The sequence below is a fragment of the Panthera leo genome, chromosome F2 (assembly GCF_018350215.1).
Source record: "Panthera leo isolate Ple1 chromosome F2, P.leo_Ple1_pat1.1, whole genome shotgun sequence".
NCBI lineage: Eukaryota > Metazoa > Chordata > Mammalia > Carnivora > Felidae > Panthera > Panthera leo.
The window spans coordinates 23,306,923-23,327,282 of record NC_056695.1 but is presented as its reverse complement, the minus strand read 5'-3'; the positions used below and the strand labels follow the sequence as shown (position 1 = coordinate 23,327,282).

General features: G+C 36.9%; 1 protein-coding gene across 8 annotated transcripts in view; it reads left to right on the top strand.

Moving 5' to 3' along the window:
* The window catches only part of STAU2 (staufen double-stranded RNA binding protein 2), a 306,837-nt gene that overhangs the window by 201,839 nt on the left and 84,638 nt on the right, over positions 1 to 20,360 (top strand). For 7 of the 8 annotated variants that reach the window (XM_042923874.1, XM_042923880.1, XM_042923878.1 and 4 more), the window contains one exon: positions 2,722 to 2,835. The exons of the other annotated variant lie outside the window; for it this stretch is intronic. In XM_042923874.1, the coding sequence (XP_042779808.1) occupies positions 2,722 to 2,835 (114 nt within the window). The remainder of the gene's footprint in view (positions 1 to 2,721; positions 2,836 to 20,360) is intronic. 8 annotated transcript variants of the gene reach the window in all.

The following is a 20,360-nucleotide window of genomic DNA, read 5'->3' as shown; positions in this document are numbered from 1 at the left end:
ACACTTAACCGACTGAGCCACCTAGGCACCCCATCCGCCTGCTTCATTTCATGGCCTTACTACTCTGATGTTGGGAAGCCAGGAGGGGGCCAGGGTAGGGGAAGATGCCACCCTAGCCTGGCTTCATTCCCTACTGGCTTCCATGTAGATGATATTCATGATTTTCTTGAGGCAGCATTTGGTTTCTTCCAGTTCCCTCTGTCCCTGCCCTAAATGTTGGCAGCTCCTTAGAGATCCTTTTGTTGTTGGCTATGGGTCCTGGTGTCAGTTCTGGGGCAGCAGGAAAAGTCCCCCTGGGATTAGGTTCTTTTGTAAGTGATAAAAAGCCCAGTGACTTAAATAAAATAGATGTTTATTCTTTTGTCATATAAAGGTCTGTAAGTTTGCAGTCCAGAGCTAGTGTGATGGTTCTGTTCCATCAAGTCTTCAGGGACCCAGGATCCTGCCTACTCACCATCCTACCATCTCTAGGTTTCTGCCTTTGTCCTATGGTGAAAAGATGCTAACATCCACCCGCATTTCAAGCAGGTTGACAAAGCGAGTCAAGAATAAGAGCAAAAGGCACACGCTTGAAATGTCTCTTTAAAGTTTCCAGGAAGCTGTTACATTTACGTTCTACTCAATCACATGCAAGGGAGGCTGAGAAATATGAACTTTATTCTGAGCATTTAAGTAGCCAGCTGGGAATTACTGAGGAAGAATATTGGAGGATAATTAGCAATCTCTGTCACATTCACTGGATGCTCTGACGTCTGCTTTGAAGCTATGTGCAAACTCACACCTCTACATTTATGTTATATACAGGTTATACATGTTCACCAATATTGAATGTCTGCAGGATGCATAATATTTCATAGGGTATTGCAGGCTTACAGTGAATTGTATACAGTTAGGAGAAAGTTAAATCTTTCAGTAATAGTGTCTAAGCCATGGATGGAAATGCAGTTGGGAGTTTATATTTTCTACTAGGATTGTCTTGTGGTATTTCTGTCCTTTATAATCTTCATTTCTCTAGAAGAAGACTAGAACTGCAGTAAATTGGCTGACATATAAGTGTATTCAGTATCAATTTGAGTATTTAGGGAAGTGTCATGTCTTTCATACAGATTTTCAATTGATGTCAAAGGGCGGTTATATTTTATTTTAAAAAGCATGTTTTATAATAGCACTATATCAGACATAATACTTTAATGGTACCATAAATAGCTGTGAACTGTAGCTATTTTAGTGTCACCATTTATTGGCTTTTGCATAAAGCTGTTATGTGATAAGTTTCATTCCCCCCATCATATTTAGCTGATGCATAGTAAACAACACTTCCACATTCTTGAACTCATATATACTGAGTGACCTTTCAACTTGCTTAGGAGGCATAGTGCAGTGATTTAGAACTGCTGTCAAATCTTTTTCCCCAAAGTTAACTTGGAAAAAAATATTTTTATCATAAAATCTTTAAAGTACTTTGGAAACAAGCTTTGTATATTGCCTTGATTTAAACTCTAAACTACTTTTTATAGATTCCAGGATGTTTCCCTACCTTCAGGGAAACTGATGGTGAATCTTAACAACCCTACTGCTTTAAAAATGTTCAATTATTAACCTATTAGACCAAGATCCATATTGTTGTCATTTTCATTCAGATATATATTATCCATAACAAAATATACGTGGACCATAATCTATAACAAAGGTATATTATGGATATTATCATGCAGCAGTTAGAATTAAGCCACAGAGAACTGATATGTGTATTTTAATTTTCTTCTCACAAATTCAAGATTTTCACCTAAGTTTTTAGCCTAGATCTATGTAAATTTAACAGTTTGAGCAAGTTATAACTAATAAAACCAATTTTCCCTATAAAACAATCAGTAAGAATCCCATTCTATAGGCATGTTTCATTAATCACAAAAGCAATGCTATTTTTACTTTGTTAGCTTAGAATGAAAATAAAAACTGCTAGAAAGAACTTTTCTGAAAGTAGGTAAATGAGAGGATGGAAATTTTCCCACTGGGAAGATGGACTCACACTTCCCTCTACCCCCATTTACCCTGCCTCTGATATGGAATGTCTTACATGTGGTTTTAATAATGGTTGGTTGTGTTTAACTAAAAGAAAAATAATAATATAGTAACTTTATTTTGGTTTGTACATTAAAAATCATTTCACTTTAATTCAATTTGATTACAATGTCAATTTCAAGCAGAACATGAGGTAGTGATATCTATATATATTTAGCAGTGGTTTTATAGGGTATACTGTAATGTAGAAATAGAAGAACAACACTGGCAGTTAACTGGCAATCACACACATGTAGAGTCAAAGATGGACAAAAATTCAGGTTGACAAAATTCCATTGGAATCAAGTGAACTTTGACTTATGCTTACCCTTGAGTCTTTTATGCATGATGCATTATGAAAAGCTGGACTGTAAAGATAGGTATGGTATTTAATTGTGAATTTTTCTACTAGCTATAACACTGTAAAGCATTTTATAAAGCATATCCGAAACTCTTTTAAAACCTCAAAAGTACTTAAAATGGAATTAATAGATTTTCCCTGGATATCGGAAGGTCCTTGATAGCTTTTTAAATATTTGAAGTATATTCTGCATAAATTATTTGAATTTTTCTGGAAATCTAGACCTATTGGAAAGGACCTATTGCATCTGGCTCCCTCTTACAAGTGGCGTTCAGCAGATTGCATGTGTTCTGTTATAGGTTCACTACTGTGATAGACAAAGTGGCAAAGAGTGTGTGACCTGTCTGACATTAGCCCCTGTGCAGATGACTTTCCATGCTATTGGAAGCTCCATTGAAGCCAGCCATGATCAGGTATAATTTGCCACTGCCATTTTGCTGCATTATGGCCCAGCTGAGAAATCAGAGACCATCAAAATGGAAGTTATGTGCACACCTACAGCTTTGCTTTCCCTAATACATTACCCACTAGCACCATCTGCTAGAATTTTTAAAAATCCAAAATTTGGGGGTTGGGAAACCAAGATCTTGGGAGATTTAAATTATTTTAGACTTCTAGTGGGTAGTTCATTATTAATTAAAATACAAAATTCTCTTATATTTGCCCTACAAGTTATTTTCGTGTTTAAAAATTACATATAGGAAGCAGGGTTAGATAAACAACATAGATAACACTAGGGTCTCACTGTAATATACTCATTCAGTTCTGTTGAAGAGAGCTCAATATTCTAGAATGTGTATAAAATAACTGAACTTTCAGAATCATCACCTTACTCCCATAATTTGAGATCTTATTTAAATGACACTGCAGTGTTGTTTCTACTTTTAAGGTTTTATTTCTGAATTACAGCTTAAAATCTGAAAAGTATATTATTTCTTAATAACAAATTCCCTTGTTTAGATAGCAGCTTGCAAAAAAATATCCTGTTTATAACATAATACATATTTTCAATTAAAATAATCATTGGATTAGACTAAACTAATGATCTAGGTCATAGAATTTCTAGTTTGGAGTAAAAATAAATACACATACACGATTTACAGTTTGACTAACCAGCTATGCTTTCTAAATTAACTATTCATATGCAGAACAATGGTAACTCACTTTTATATCCATTTCTCAGTAAATTTGAAGACTTCTAATAGTCTTGCCTGACTAGTCTTTTTTTCCTTCTCTCTGAGTAGTACCCTTGCATGGAAAGAATAAAAGAACATAGTAGTTTATCTTCTCAAACACATGATTTATCACCCAGCTCAAAAAAGACATCCTTAATGGCGCACTTCCCTAGTTCATAATGTCTCTGTCATTGTGGGGTTTCCTTCCGATCATCATTTGTTGATTGGTGTTGAGGAAAAAGCAACTAAATTAGGCAGAAAAAATGCGTTTTAGGAACTAACCACAGCGTGAGTTAGCTGCAGCTACCTGAGTGGATTCTGCCCTCTCTTTGGGAGAGGAATGTTTTCTGGATTGTTAAATGAAGGAGTTGGTTAGATGGCTTGCAAGATCCATTCCAGTGCTGCCATTTTCTGGTTCTGTGACTGATCTTCCTGCTCCTGGCTGAATAAGCCCCACTAATAATAAACAGTTAATAGCATATTGACTTCGAAAGCAGCTTGGAGATTACTCCAGTGCTTCTCAGAGTTTGGCACTGACCTCTGCTCTAGCTGCAGAAGAGAGTGCAGCAGGAATTAGAAGGACATGACCTAAGCTAATTGATAGAAAGTATTGTGTTTCCCTGTGTAAAACTATAACTTAGCTATATGCTAGGTGCTAAGGATAAGTGATAAGAATGTTAGACATGGTTCCTGCTCTCGTGGAGCTTGCAAACTAGCAACTTTACGACTTTGAGTATTTGCCAACAAGTCCTAGCTGCTGCTGTATCTCTGTATCCATTCATGGCAGAAACACATGCAAGAGCAGCATGAGATAACCATCCTGCAAAGGCCACCTGTTAGGCTGAGCAAAGACATGAAAGAGTGTTTCAGAAAGCTGCACACCTGAGAAGAGCAACCCATTGTTAGCAGAGGCAGCATGCTGCTGTACAAGAGCACTGGAATGGGAATAGAGACTGAGATCAAACATAGATTTGCCATGAAGTAGCTGTGGGAACTTGTCTCTCTGCCTCTTGGAGCTTGGCTTCTTCATGAATAAAATAATGAGGCTGGTTCAGGCTTGTGCCAAGTCCATGTGGTAAAGTTCTGGGCTAGTGTTAGCCCATATGGCACCTTTACAGGTTAGAAAAAAAGATGCTTCTTCCTCAAGGCAATTTACTGCTGTCCAAATCCACAAGAACTACAGCATGAATGGTCTTCCCACCCCCTACCCCACAAGGTGTTCAGCACACAACCTGCACACGTATACGTAGAGGTCTTACACTACATCTACTGGAATGTCAGTTTTATGCAATGGTAAGTAAATAAAGCCATTTCTATATTAAAGCAAATACAGTTGCATTAGAGTTGATGAATTTGCGTGAAATTTTAAGAGAAAAAAAGACTTTCAGGAAATTTGTTGATAATGGTCAGGTGGATGGATGGAAGCTGGATGGATAGATGGATGAATGAATGGAGCTGTGACTGGATTGGTCATTCTGTACATTAAACACTCTACTTCGGTGGCCTCAGAGGTGCGAATGAAGTACAGTGTGATCAGTACTCCTCCCTTGTGCTTGGATTCTCGGGCTCCCTGAGGAAAGGAGGCACAGTAAATCTCTACTGCACATCCTCTGCTTTTCCGCATTATGTTGTCCTTACACTTTCCTCATACTCAGGGTCTATCTACGCAAAAAGTACTTCTTCACCATACTGAAAGCATAAACTTGATTTCATTAAGTTGGAAAGGATGTACCACTAAATGGCTTTTTCACCTGTTAACCAGTAAATACTGGAAAACATTTTAAAGCAAGAAAAACTACAATCACTTACAGAACGTGTTCTATCCTTAGTTCATTTGAGCCAACGTAATTTAATGAACAGAGTAAGTATTCTGAGAAAAAACATGTAAAATTTAGAGGCGACCCCTCTTAAAACAAACTCCTGTTGTTCTTATCTATGTGGAAAATGAAGGTGACAAATGGAAGAGCTCTCTAGCCTTGAACATTTACAGGCTACCTTAGTTTTTTAGATTTAACCCTAGGAACTCAGCAAAATGGAGACTAAATGTATTGTTCAGTGTATCCACTCACTGTATTAAGGAGTGAGAGGACAAGGACTGTGAAGTATCTCTATCAAAGGTCCATACAGATCTGCAGAATGGTCAGGAGGGAGATATAGTATCATCTGTATGCTGACAACGTCCAAATGTATGTAGCTTTTAATTCTCCCACCAACAAACCTGCCTCTCCCTTCACCCCTGTCCTTTCTTTTTACCCATCCTGGTAAACAACACCATCACCTACCTTGTTGCTCAAGCCAAGCTCCTTGGAGCATCTTTGCCTCTTCTCTCCTCTTCACATGCTACATCCAGTCCCAGTATCCCTTTGAATTACATCTATCATCTGACTACTTTTCACTACCTCCATTGTTGCCCTTATAGTCACTATCATGGTTTTTGGGTTTTTTTTAAGATTTTATTTTATTTTATTTTATTTTATTTTATTTTATTTTATTTTATATTTATTTATTTATTTTGAGAGTGAGGGGGAGAGAGAAGGAGCAATAAAGAGAGAGCAAAAGAGAGAATCCCAAGCAGGCACCATGCTGGCAGTGCAGAGCCTAACACAGGGTCCCATCTCATGAGCCATGAGATCAAGACCTGAACTGAAATCAAGAGTTGAACAGTCAACTGACTGAGCCACCCAGGCGCCCTTAAAAATTTTATTTTTAAGTAATCTCTCCACTCAGTGTGGGCCTCGAACTTAACAACCCCAAGATCAACAGTTGCATGCTCCACTGACTGAGCCAGCCAGATGCCCCTATCCTGTTTAATCCAGGCAACTGCAGTAGTCTTTACACTAGATTCCTTTTTTTCTGCTTCTGTTCCATTGTGGTCTATCTTCCATGCAGTAGCCAGAATTATTTTTAAGTTAATCCGATCAGATTTTCAGCTGTTCAGAACCTTCCAGTGGCTTTTCCCATCACACCTAGTACAAATCCAAAACTTTTGTTATGGCATTTAAGTCCCTATGTGATTTGGCCCTTTCCACCTCTCCAGTTTCAATTCCTACCACTCTCCGTTTCACTCAGTGTCCAGGTCTCTTTCGCTTTGTTGCCAGTTATATCATGACAGATGAAAGAAACCAGAAATCAAAAGGCAACATACTGTAGACTTGATGTGTATGACATTCTGGAGAAGGCAGAACTTGAGAGACAGAAAACAGATCATTGGTTGCCAGGGGCTGAGGAAGGATTGACCATAAGTTGTCATGAGAATTTTGAAGGGCAATGGAAATGTGCTGTATCTTGATTGCGGTGGTAGAACATGACTATACACTTATTAAACTTATAGAACTGTATGCTTTTAGTAAAAAGGGTAAATTTTACTGTATTTAGGTTATACCTCAATAAACCTAACTTAAAAAAGCCAGTTTCATTCCTTTATCATTGACCCATGTATGGTATTGACCCCAGGGAAATGTGGAGACATGACATCCCCTTTCCTTTCCTGTATGCTCTGAATATGTTGGATCCACCTTAGAATGCACTAAATTTAACTTAGAGCCTAGTTTAGAGCTTCTCCAAATACCAGTGGTTAGTTAAGGCCCGCTTCAGACTTCCTAGAATAATTATTAGTCTCCAAAAGTGGTCTAAGCCTGCCCCTGTCTGACTTCAGAGAAAGGATCTGTAGGCCAGCATTTCCCATTTGGGGACTTTGAATTCTCATCCAGAGAGTAGGCAGTCATTCAGGCTGGTTGCTGCCTGGGCGTCCTGGTGAGATCTGGGTGAAAATGTTCTACGCGTTTGCTTTTATTCATCGTAGCAAATGTGATACTATTAATTTACATTAGTTTTGAATGTTTAATTGTCTAGAATAAAAACAGTTTAAATTTCTAGATGGTGATTTTCTTTTTAAATGTTTTTTAGCAAAATATTTTAAGTATTTTAACAAATATAGCAAAAATTTGTCAACTGAACAACTCTCTGGGAATATTGCACTAGATAGTAGAGCATCCAAAGATAACTAACTTCTAGTCTTCGTAACAGGCTAGGTAACTAACTTAATGTAGGCTTCAGTGAGTTCATCATCCTGTGAAATTTAAAATCTGCAGAGCATATGGTGGTTTCAATGAAGAGCAGTCATCCTTATTCATAAGTTGGGTAAAGAGCACATTTATTCGGTAAGATTAAGCTAGTGAGGGTTTTGCTCAATGTTTTTCAATATATCCTATTTGGAAATTAAATTTATATTGGTTGGTATATATTATTAAAAGCAGAATCATTTATAATAATGCAGAAAGGTTTTTGGAATCTTCTAGCTTGGTTATAATTCACCAAATATTCTTTCCTCTCTCCTTGTGGCCTGACACTTTCTACATCTTTCTTCATCGTGCTTGGATGTTACTGAGTCCTGTTTACTCTTTCTCTTTTGCTTAAATCAGTCACCTTCCAGGTACAGCCTCAAAATTATAAACTTCCTTCCCTGTCTTTATATTTTATTTTATTCACCTTCATTTAGACTGCATTATTAATCTCGCCAATCTCACCAGCACTGGGTAGGCAGATGTAGATTAGTTAAAATACTGCAGCTTAGTTTCTAGTTATGTGGTTTATCACTGCCTACCTTACTGTGTTCAGGTTAGCTTTGGAACTCACTTGCTTCATATAAAAAAGGAATAAATCAACCACCTAACCAAGCACTAACTCACCCATGTAGTATATAACATGTAAATTACTATTTGCTCTTATTTGACTTCTCGTCAACATAAGATGAGATTATGATATAAAGGACAAAGCATAATTAGTATATTTATGTACATATACATACATATACATACAAAGCATAATTAGCACATTTATATACATATATATAAAAGACAAAGCATAATTAGCTTTCATAAATTCTTAAAATTTATGAAATGAGCAATTCTACAAGATAAATGAAACAGGAACTAAATTTATATAAATGTGTTAACTCTGTACCAGATATTGTGCTAGGCTCTACATCCATTATTTTGATTGATTCTCATAATAATTCTATGAGGTATATAGTGTTCGTATATTTGCTTCATTTGCTACATCACCTGTAAAAATTTATGTCCATCTTTGCATACCAAGCTGAGGTGTTGCCAGTGTGGGTGCTTTGACTGGAATTCAAGGCCAACCTCTCAGTGAAAGGACAACCATGAAGTACATGGAACAAGTTACAAATCCAAATCTAAAGGGTATTCTCTTCTACTTTTGTTTAGTTAAAGTCTGCTCATAGGTTTTTCTTTCCTGATTAATTAATGTGATATGACACATATGTGATAGTATATACTATCACAACAATAATGCGTGGATTGATTATAGACTATACACAGAACTTTTATAGTGCTAGATGGTCTTAAATGATAGTACATGTATAGTCCCTTTCCCTTGAGGTAAACGTTAGTCTGATGGAGTGGATCAGTTAGGATGCTTTTGGCTACAAGTAACAGAAAACCTGACTCATACTGGCTTAAACAATAAGGAACCTTGTTATCTCCCATAACAGGAAGTTCAGAGGAAGGGTGAATCCCAGGGTTGGTTGATAAAGTAGCTTAGCAATGTCAACAAGGACTCAGGTTATTCCATTTCTTAGCTCTGCTTCATCCTCTGATTCATGGAAAGATGGCCACAGTAGTTCTCTGTGTCACTGGCAGTGTATCCACATTTAAAAGAAGATGAGAGATCGGATCTTACTGTATCTCCTTTTAGGAGCAAAGACATCTTGTATCAGGAACTCCTCCAGCCATCTTTCCTTCATGGTGCATGCCTGGATTGAGTCATTCACAAGCCCATCTCCTAACAGTCGCTGGCAAGAGACAATGAGATCACTATGAGATTTTTTTTCTTTTTTAAGATTTTTATGTTTTAAGCAATCTCTACACCCAACATAGGGCTTGAACTCATGACCGCAAGATCAGGAGTCACATGCTTTACTGACTGAGCCAGTCAGGTGCCCTGAGATCACCATGAGTCTAAATGCTTAGGGTGAAATGATTGTTGAAGAATCAACTACAGAGACTACTACATGAGGAATTAAATGCCACATTATATAATTCGAAATGTTCTCTCAGACTCATTAAAAAAAACAACAGGTGAACTTGATCTTAATAATATACGTTAATTAACCCAATATATCCAAAGTATCACTTCCACATACAATCAGCTTTTTACATTATTGAGGTATTTAACCATCTCTCATATGTCTCATTTTGGAGTAGCCACACTTCAAGTGCTCAGTACCACGTATGTGTTGCACAGCACAGGTCTCTGGGCATTATGATTTGGTCCCTGCCCTTGTCTCCCATCTCATCCTTCACCATTCACCCTGTACCTAACTAAAACCCACACTTTATGTTCTGGCAGTATTGAGTTCCCATATCTCATGCTCTTTTGCATCTGTGTCTTTGTCTACACTGTTCCCTCTGCCTGGGCCATTCTCTCCTTGCTCTTAATAGGAACTTTAATTGTTGTATCCGTCAGATCCAACCAAGCTGTCAGTGGCAGTCAATAGGCCTTCCCCAAATCTACTTTCTGTGTTATTCCATTGTTAAACCTATCAAACTATCTTCCCATTGTTTTTCACATTGGTGGACCCTGCTGGGCAGTAACCTCTTGGAGGTGCAGGGCAATGTCTTATTCACCTTTGAATTCTCCTTGTCTATGCTCTGGCATGTAGGAGGCACTCAATTCATGTTTATAGGATGGAATTGAATTGGATTTCTAAGAAAATTAGAATAACTTGGATTTGGTAGAATTCATTTGGTAGAACTAGTGAGAGAAGTACAATGTTTGTCCTAGTATGCTTTCTCTCATGGTGCCTTATAAGGACATTATTTGTGAAAGCATTCTGGTACTTTCGTATGTTGACATGTGAGTGTTTACGTACTCTGAGTATATGTAACTGAGTATATGTAGCATTTGGAATCTGTCAGTAATTCTTCCACTGATCTGTTTGTAATCTTTAATTTTTGTAACCTATTATGCATAAGCCTCCGTCCTTCTCAGTGTCCTGAATTGCTTTCTTCAAGTTCCAGAGCCTGCCTCCTGATTCTAGCATTCCGTATTGTAGTACATAAGTCGGTATCCACTGAATGATGTCACTGGGGACTGCAGTCCTCAGAATATAAAGAGACACGAACTTCATAGTTTGGAGCAACAATTACCTAAGACAAAGTGTTTTTTTTTTTTTTTTTTAATTAACATAAAGGACACACTTAAGTGACATTGTATAATAACAGACCCCATGTCATCATCCTAGAGGTATCTGTAATAGGGTTCAGGAATTCTTTGTGTTACATAGATTCAGTGTGGGTTTTGAACTTCAGCTGTTTTTCTTGTTCCACACGTCAAGCCAGAGTGCTGAGTGCCATGGGGTGTTGACAGAGAGGGAATGATCACTGCCATTGGCGGCTTCCACGAGGTCCTGGAGCTGCCAAAATTCAAAATGTAACCTGATTTTCATTTACTTTTTATGAAATAGGGTGCCAAGAGAGATATTAGAAAGGCACATCAATTTTAATGTTTGCTTCAAGAAATTGTTTTCATATATACTGATTTTTTTTATATTGAAATATTTCAGAATATTTCCTCTACTTGAAACATATCCCATGATTATAGGACAAAAATTTCTTCTGCTGACTTTTAACTTTATTATATGAAATTCCCATTTTACACAAGTATATATTGTGGTTAAGGAATTTAATCATGTCTTTTTTTTCCTTTACATTTTATATTTCAGTAATTGGCCCAGTAGTTCACATAGTGTTTTGTTTTTGTTTTTAGATTTTCTTTAATTGAGATATAATTGATATATATGACATGGTATTAGTTTTAAGTATACAACATATTATGTGAAATGATTGTCATAATAAATTTAGTTAACATCTGTCACCACACACAGTTACAAATTCAATCATATCTTCAAAAAAAATCAGCAGGAAGTCAGTAGGAACAACTTCTCACCACTGGATGGTTTATCACTCATGGATGGTCTAGAACAGGAGTCAGCAAACTGTGACCTGCAGGCCAAATCCATGCTACCGCTTGAATTAAGAATGGTTTTTAGATTTTGAAATGATTGGAAAAAAGATCAAAAGAAGAGTAATATTTCATGACATATGAGAATTATATGGAATTCAAATTTTAGTGCCCATAAATAAGTTTCATCGGAAAACAGTCATGCTTATTCACTTGGGTATTGTCTATAGCCACTTTTACTCCACAACAGCAGAGATGAGTGGTTATGACAGAGACCTTGTTGCCTGCAGAGCCTGAGATACTTAGTATCTGCCACTTTACAGGACAAAAATTGCTGGTCTAATTCCTGGACTAGAAGGAAGAAACATTAGGCATTCACCTTTTGAAATTTGTATCAAATGGTTATTTTAAACATGGGCATTCAGAGTTCATTCTCTTTCAGAAAGGAGCCAGTTTTCTGGAAATAGTTCCCCTATTACAGCACAGTTAGACTTGATTGTGAATTTTGTATTTATTTACTCTACAGTGGAAATCAATTTTATTCTCTAAGGGAATAATAAGTCTTTCTTTATCAGTATTCATCAGAGCATTGAAAGAAAGTTTGTACCAAAGGAGGTTACTTTTGTCTCCTTTTGAAATCCCATTTAGAAACATTTCATAGCTGGACTTTTTTTTTTTTAAGTAGTAGGGAATATTCTCTTGTTTCCATGGTGATCTTTCACTTCTTTTATTTCAGCTGTATAAGCAGTTTCCAGAACCAACACTGAGTTATAGGAGAAGGCAGTGAGAAGACTAAATATTATATATTTTATAACTGATTCATGATTCCATTTATGCCTAGTATAGCATGACCACATTTCTAGGACGGTGCACATATCCAGTGATATTGTGCCCACAAGTGACTTATTAATTTTACCCAAAAATTAATTTTGGACTACAGTCAAAACCCACAAATTTAATTTATTGCTTTCTTTCTCCCACTTTTTCCTGAAGTGATGATTAACAGCTATTTTAATCAACAGAAAGTGTGAAATTTTAGGTTTCTAAAAACCTGACTTTTCTCAACTACACTAAAAATGATTTTTAGGGTGGTTATTTGACCTGTACCCCAGTTACCTATAGCTCAGTGTTTCACAACAGATTATCTCTTTGAAGATAATTTCATGTTCATGATCTCAACAAATTATAGAACCAAAAATATTTTCTAGATTTTTCTCCCTAATAAGTTTTGGTCAACTTGGGACCTGCATACAAACTCCATGTCAGTAGTTACTTGATCTTTAAACTTTTCTTTTTTAATGTTTATATATTTTTGAGAGAGAGAGAGAGAGAGAGAGAGTGTGAGTGGGGGTGGGGGAGGGGCAGAGAACTAAGGAGAGACAGAACTCAAAGCAAGCTCCAGGCTCTGCACTGTCAGCACAGAGCCTGAGACAGAGTTTGAACTCACAAACTGTGAGATCACAATCTGAGCCGAAGTCAAACGCTTGACTGACTGAGCCACCCAGGCACCCCATTAGTTCCTTGATTTTTAATTCAGTATTCCAAATTTACATTATTTAAGTAGGAATTTAATATTTCTACTGTTCTGTAGATCCATATATTTGAAGTTGATTTGAAGATCATTAGGGAAATATTCTACAAACCTTTCTGTTAACAGTTCATACTAATGAATCATAACCAGATATATTATTAAACCAATAAATACCATATGTATATAATTGGCTAAATGGATGTGAAAGTTATAGTGGAAAACTGTTGCCTATATAGACTTTTTAAAGTGACGATCAATGGCATATAGTCCCCCAGGCCACAGATTTGAGAGCGTTATTACCCACTGGAGGTCACTTTTACAGCCTAAAGAGTATTACCTTCCTTGTAAACTCAAATTATGGTGTTGTGTATGATTTATTATACTATTTAAAACCGAAAAACAGAAACCTGCTCTTAGTAATACACCTTCAATTAAGTCATGTCTCTCCCCATTTCCAAAATTCTTTTTTAGACAAACTAGTTATTTTTCAGAAATCCAATTTTCTTCTTTCATTGCTAATAGTTATTTGGCCTGCTCTCTTTGTTTCTAAGTTGGCAGCTAATGCCTTTTCAGATCACATATTTTAAAAATACCCTTTAGTTAATTTGCTTCTCTTTGCATCCTCTGATGAAGGAATTTGAAGACAGTTTTAAGCCCCCAAATATTTAACATATGTGAAATTAGTAATGGTCAACATAGTGATAAAAAAACGTCTCTCTGACCCTTCGTAGGCAGTCCATTGGTGTGCTACTGTCCTCTGGTACCTTTGGTGAGAAGTGTCACCATTATACCAAGACCCACACTTAAATTTCTCACTCCAGAGGACTAATATGCAGTAGGCTTCCTACCTGGCTCACTAAACCTCATATGCAGAAAAATCATGGCCTCATATCAGTTCTTGCCATAGAAGGAAACATAATAAGAAATTTTTCAGCTCAGGAACAAACTCGCTTGGCTGCCAGAGCCTCGTTGCTGCTACATTTCTGCTTCCTAGGCTCCTGTTTGCTGGTCTCCTTACCTAGCACATCCTTACTGTCTGCTTGGCTGACCCTTGTACTCTGACTGCTGGTTACTTACCACCTGTCTGCTCTGTTGGTTTGTCTTGGCCTACCAGTACTTTGGTTCTCTTTGATCTTGTACTGCCTAACTGACCCCTTGACATTGGCTTCTGACTGTTTTCTGTCCTTGTCCACACCTTGCATTACAGAGACTCATTGTTCTCATTGCTCTTCAAATCCAAAACTGCCTATGATTGACAGAAGTACATTTTATAGATATTCTATTCTGCAGTCATTATAAAATGCAGAGAATACCATTTTACTTGTTCATGGAACTGATATTCAGTCTGTGCCCTCTGATATGGTTGTACCAAGTGTTAAAATGTTTAAATGCTTTCATAATACTTGGCAAATAGCTGCTGCCACATATTTCACCCCCTACGATTGTGGCCTCATGTCCAGGACCTCTGGGACCTCTCCATCATCTAGCAACTGATGGATCATTTCTTGGGCCAACAGGAGTTTTCAGGACCGTTTTGTTGTCTGAATTCATTGGTTTGTGTTCATACCACAAATTATTACAAATGTTAAATATCACTTCTGCTTTCAGAGGTATATGGAAGAGTTAAGTTCTTCAAGGGGAGGAGGGTAGAGACGTCCTAAAGCGACCATTTTTCTGAAATGATTTTTGAAAATTTCCATTGGAAATCAAGAAGCATTTTATTCATTCAGCAGTCATACTAAGCCCTAGTTTCATGCCCATCACTGTACTGTATGCTAAGGAGTATTTCCAATTGTGTAAATTGTGAAAGCCCTCAAACTGAGTGTAATACAAAGTTGGAGATGGGATATATGGGAACTTTCTGTGCTCTCTGTTCAGTTTTACTGTGACTCGAAAATGCTTTAAAAAATAAAACCCATTTAAAAGGAAATAAATATTGGTGAAACGACAAAACACATAAACAATTGACTGATTGCAAAGTGACATGTTTCGTGTCAGAAACGTGTACAAAATCTATATATGTATATGTGAATATTGAAAAGCTGTGGAATACAGGAATGATCAAGAACAGAAGAGTTCACCTGATTAAGCTTCTTTTAGGAGTTGGTGGACCAAAAATTGAAAGACAAATTACAAGGGCTTCCCACATAGGGAAAACAACATGAGAAAGATTAGAAACATGGAAATTGGCAAGGACTATGTGGGGAAAGAAAAACTTAACTTGGTGGGAGCTCCAGGAATACATAATGTTGCATAAGATCAAGGCAGTTGAGTACATTTTGACAGCTAGGTTAAGTAGTACACATTTTGTGTTTTTGCAGCAAAGAACCATTCTTCAGTCAGGAGCAGGGAATATGATTATGCTGGTGTCTCTAAGATCAATCTAGTAGCCAGATGCAGGATTGACTGTGGTGGGGAAGAAAGCTTCCACAATAGTGCTGGTTATCTTGATGGGTGTGTCTCTACAAATGGCAAGAAAAACAGCATCTCTCCCAGAGCGACATTGCATAAAAAGAATCAGCAGACCTTGGTGACCAGCTGAGTATGACAGAAAGAAGCAGAGCAATTAAAAATAGCTTTAAAGGCACACTACCAATATAATATGGCAGAGTGAGAGCTGGACAATTATTTTCAAAAAGCAATCTGGACAAAATTATCAAGAACAGCAATTTTAGGACTCTGGAAATTGACCAAAGACACTCAACAAATTGAAAAGCATTTATTCACGGAAAAATGACTGGACTTCAGGTAAGAAAAGTAGGGTCCTGTGGTGTTTCTGTCTGGAGCTGCTCCCATGCCCCACTTTGAGGCTCAGTCAGCATAGGAGTTCTGCAAGGGTGAGGAAAACCATGAAAACCAGCAGTTTCACTGGAGGAATGGCCTCCCTTGATTTAAAGTAGAATGTGAGAAACCCTATGCCCATAGGCATTGTGAATAACACTGGATATCTTGACGGCAAACAGATAGGAAAGGCTGGCTAATGACTCTGTGAACCTGACGTTACAGTCTTGGTTGGAGTCAACAATAGACAAACAGACTAGCCAGAAATTTATCAGGGAGATTCAGGGAATGATACAGTGATAGGGGCCTTGGTAAACCACACATATTCCTGGCTGACCAACAGACTTCACACACCTGCAGGAGAGACCAAAGAGGGCCCAAGCTATCTATACATCATCCCTGCTGCACGTGAAATTCTGCACGTATGCAGAGGAGATGCAAGAGGGTCTGGCAGAAAGTAAATGCCCAGGCAGACCTGAGAACTGCCAGAAATTTGAATGAGCTTCCCAACCCAAACACAGCTCCGTTGGCAGAGAGTAGAAGCTACATTGGCTTAAGGTGTTGGAGCACAATTAATGATCAGTAATTGACTAAGCTATGCAGACACAAGGGTCATTCCTAGAAAGTCAGATTTAAAAATAAAAACAAAAGGAAATTTTAAAAAACTGAGTAGAGAGAGACACAAGGAACACATGCCCTGGGGAGATGGATTGCATACATTTAATCAAGCAAATTAATAGTGGAAAAACAACAGGAACAACAACAGCCCTGAGAGAGGAACATCAAAATCCAGAGTTACTACAATATATATATGCCATATGTGTGTGTGTGTGTGTGTGCGCGCGCGCGCGTGTGTATCCAGTTTTTTAACAAAAAATTACAAGATATGAAAAGAAAGGAAAGGTTTACCAATACTCAGTGGAAAGAAGCTGTGGGCCCAGAGCTTTGGACTTGCAGAGAAAGACTTCAAAGCAGCTATATTAAATATGTTCAACTAATAAAAGGAAGCCATGTTTGAAGAATTAAAGAAAAACATGATAATAATTCAACAAATAGAGAATTACTGAAATGAAAAATTCACTAGAGTGATTCAACAACAGATTTGAGATGGCAGAAGAAAGAACCCATGAACTTCAAGATGTATCAAAAGAAATTATCCAGCCTGAAAAACAGGGAAAAAAGAGTTTAAAAATGGACAGAGCCTCAGAAACTGTGGGACAACATCAAGCAACATATAAAAAGCATTAAACACCATTATCAAGGTTGATTTAACATCTGAAAATCACATACTATATTCATCATATTAATAAAGGGGAAAAAACACAATAATCTCAGTAAACACAGAAAAAGCACTTGACAAAATCCAACATGCATTCCTGATTAAAAGCTCTGAACAATTCAGGAATAGAGCATTTAGGAACTTTCTTAACTTAATAAAGAACATCTATGAAAACTCTACAACTAATGTCATCTTAATGATGAAAGACTGCAGGCTTCCCCCCCCGCCCCATAAGTTTGGGGACAAAACAAGAATGCTTACACTAAACATTTTTTGCTCAACATTACACCAGAGTTTGTAGCCACTGCAAAAGGGAGTGAGACGGAGGAAAGAGAAACAAAAAGTCATGCAACTTGGAAAGGAAGAAACAAAACTTTATTTGTAGATGACATGATTATGTATTTAGAAAATCCTAAGAAATACACACACACACATACACACACACCTATTAGGACTTAAAAATAAGTTCATAAAGTTATAGGATACAAATTAATATACAAAAATCAATTGTATACCAGATACAAATGTACTAGAAACAAGCATCCAAAAATAAATTTAAGAAGACAATTTCATTGACAATACCATCAAAAATAATAAGATACTTAGGAATCAATTTAACCAAAGAAGTATTAAGACTTTACACTGAAAACTACAAAACATTGCTGAGAGAAGTTAAAAATCTAAATATATGAGAGAATTCAACATTCATGGATTAGAAGACCCATTAATGTTAAGTTGCCACTTTTCCCCAAATTGATCTATACAGTCAGGGCAATCTCTATCAGAATCCCAGTAGGTTTTTGTTTTGTTTTTGTTTTTGTTTTTGTTCTTGTTTTTTTTTTTTTTTTAGAAATTGACAAGCTGATCCCAACATTTATATGGAAATGCAAAGAGCCCAGAACAGTTAAAACAATTTTGAAAAGGAAGAACAAAATTGAAAGACTTACACTACCCAAATTTTACTATAAAACTACATTATTCTAAGTTAGCGGCATGAGGATACACATGTAGATCAATGGAACAGAATCAAATGGAACAGTCCAGAAATGAACCTTTATATTTAAGTTCAATCTATTTTCCAAAGAAGTGCCAAGGAAATTGAGAAAGGATTGTTTTTTTAAGAGATGGTACTAGGAAAATTAAATATCCATATGCAAAAGATAAATTTAGACCCTTACCTCAACCATATACAAAAATTAACTTAAAATGATAATAGATGTAAGTGTAAATCTAAAAAAGTAAAACTTCTGGAAAAATCATAGGAGAAATTTTCATGACCTTGGGTTAGGCCAAGAATTTTTAGATTCAACACTAAAACATAATCCATAAAAGAAGAAATTGTGTAATTGGACTTTATCAAAACTTAAAACTTTTGTGCTTTAAAAGATACCATTGAGAAAAACAAAAGACAAGGCACCAACTAGAAGAAACTATTTGCAAATCATATATCTTACAAATTACTCATACCTATGAATATAACAAAGAGCTCTTATGACAATAATAAGAAGGCAATGCAAAATGGATAAATGATATGAATAGACAGTTCATCAAAGAAAATGTACAATTGGCTAATAAACACCTAAGAAGATGCTCAACATAATTAGCCATAGGGAAAGGCAAAGTAAAACCACAATGGGATACCACTTCCTACCCAGTAAGATGGTCATACAAGAAAAGGCAGACAATAACAAATGTTGACAAGAATGTGGAAAAACTGAAACCTTCATGGATTGCTGGTGGGAATGTAGAATTGTACAGCCACTTTGGAAAATTATTTGGCAGTTTCTTAAGTTAAACAAATTTTACGACATGATGTAGCAATTCCACTTTTATATCTGCTAAGGAAAATTAACATGTTTACATGAAGACTTGTATGTGAATATTCATGACAGCATTATTCATACTAGCCAAAACCTGGAAACAATCTGAATACCTCCTAACTAGTGAATGAATAAAGAGCGATATATCCATATAATGGAATACTAATCAATGAAAAAGAATGAACTGATATACTCTATAACAAAGAACCTCAGAAACATGCCATATGAAAGACACCAGTCACAACAGACCACATGTAGGATTCCATTTATGTGAAATTTCCGGAGAAGGCAAATAATCTATAGAGAGAGAAAGCAGATCAATGGTTGCCTTGGGCTGGGAATGGGAGTGGGGAATGATTGCAAATGGGCACAGTGAAACTTTTGCAGTAAGAGAAATGCTCTAAGACTAGATTGTGATGATGTTTGTAGAACTTTGTAAATTTTTTAAAAGTTGAACAATAGATGAACTTTATGGTATATAAATTATACCTCAATAAAGATGTTTAAAAAAAAAACTTTATAAGCTTCAAAGCCTCAGAGACCAAGAGGATTATAAGGCCATTTGTGATCATGGAAATGTTGGTAAGCAATCATTTATTTGGGCCCAGAACCTCAAGAAATTCTCCAGCAAACTCCGTGAGGATTATTCTCCACTCCCTCCCCCCCACCACCTCACTATTTCAGCAGAAATAGAGCGGAAAACCAGAAATCACCATGCATTTCCAGGCCCAGGAATTGCACGTCTCTGCTGGTCCTCCACTCTCTTCATCCCTGCATGTACCTCAAGCCTGGGGACTTGAGCTGTGATACTTTCTCCAACATTTCTTGCCTCTTATTTCCAATTTTCTTAGCTTCAGCTTTGTGACCTGCCTCAAATTTCCTGTATTCTTGACCTCAATTCCTGTTAATTATTATTGCCCCACCCTAACTCCTGATCATCATGTTCCCTCCTGCCCAGCCCAGTAAACTGATCCTGACTTCTGATTGTTTCCTTTACTTAACTTGTTTCATTAATTTTTACATACTTTAAAAAAATCGCTCTGCCATTGTTAACCCTAGGCTGCACTCTAGTCCTGATTAGGCCCGCCACATGGCTCAAAAGGAAAGCTGATTCTTGGATTCTTTTGGAGGATCATGACTTAGGTTTTTGACGTATTAAATGTCCATTCCAGAGACGATACTCAGTAAACAACAAAAGATTTGAGGTCAGAGTCACAATGAGAAATTAGGGATGAAGATACAGGTTAGGTCCCCATATAAGCACAAAATAGAGGAAGGAACCAAAACAGATACCTTGCGAAATTCTACAAAGTAAGGGGATGCAGAACCATTGGAAACCAGGAAAAGTTTCCTTCCCCAGAGTTAC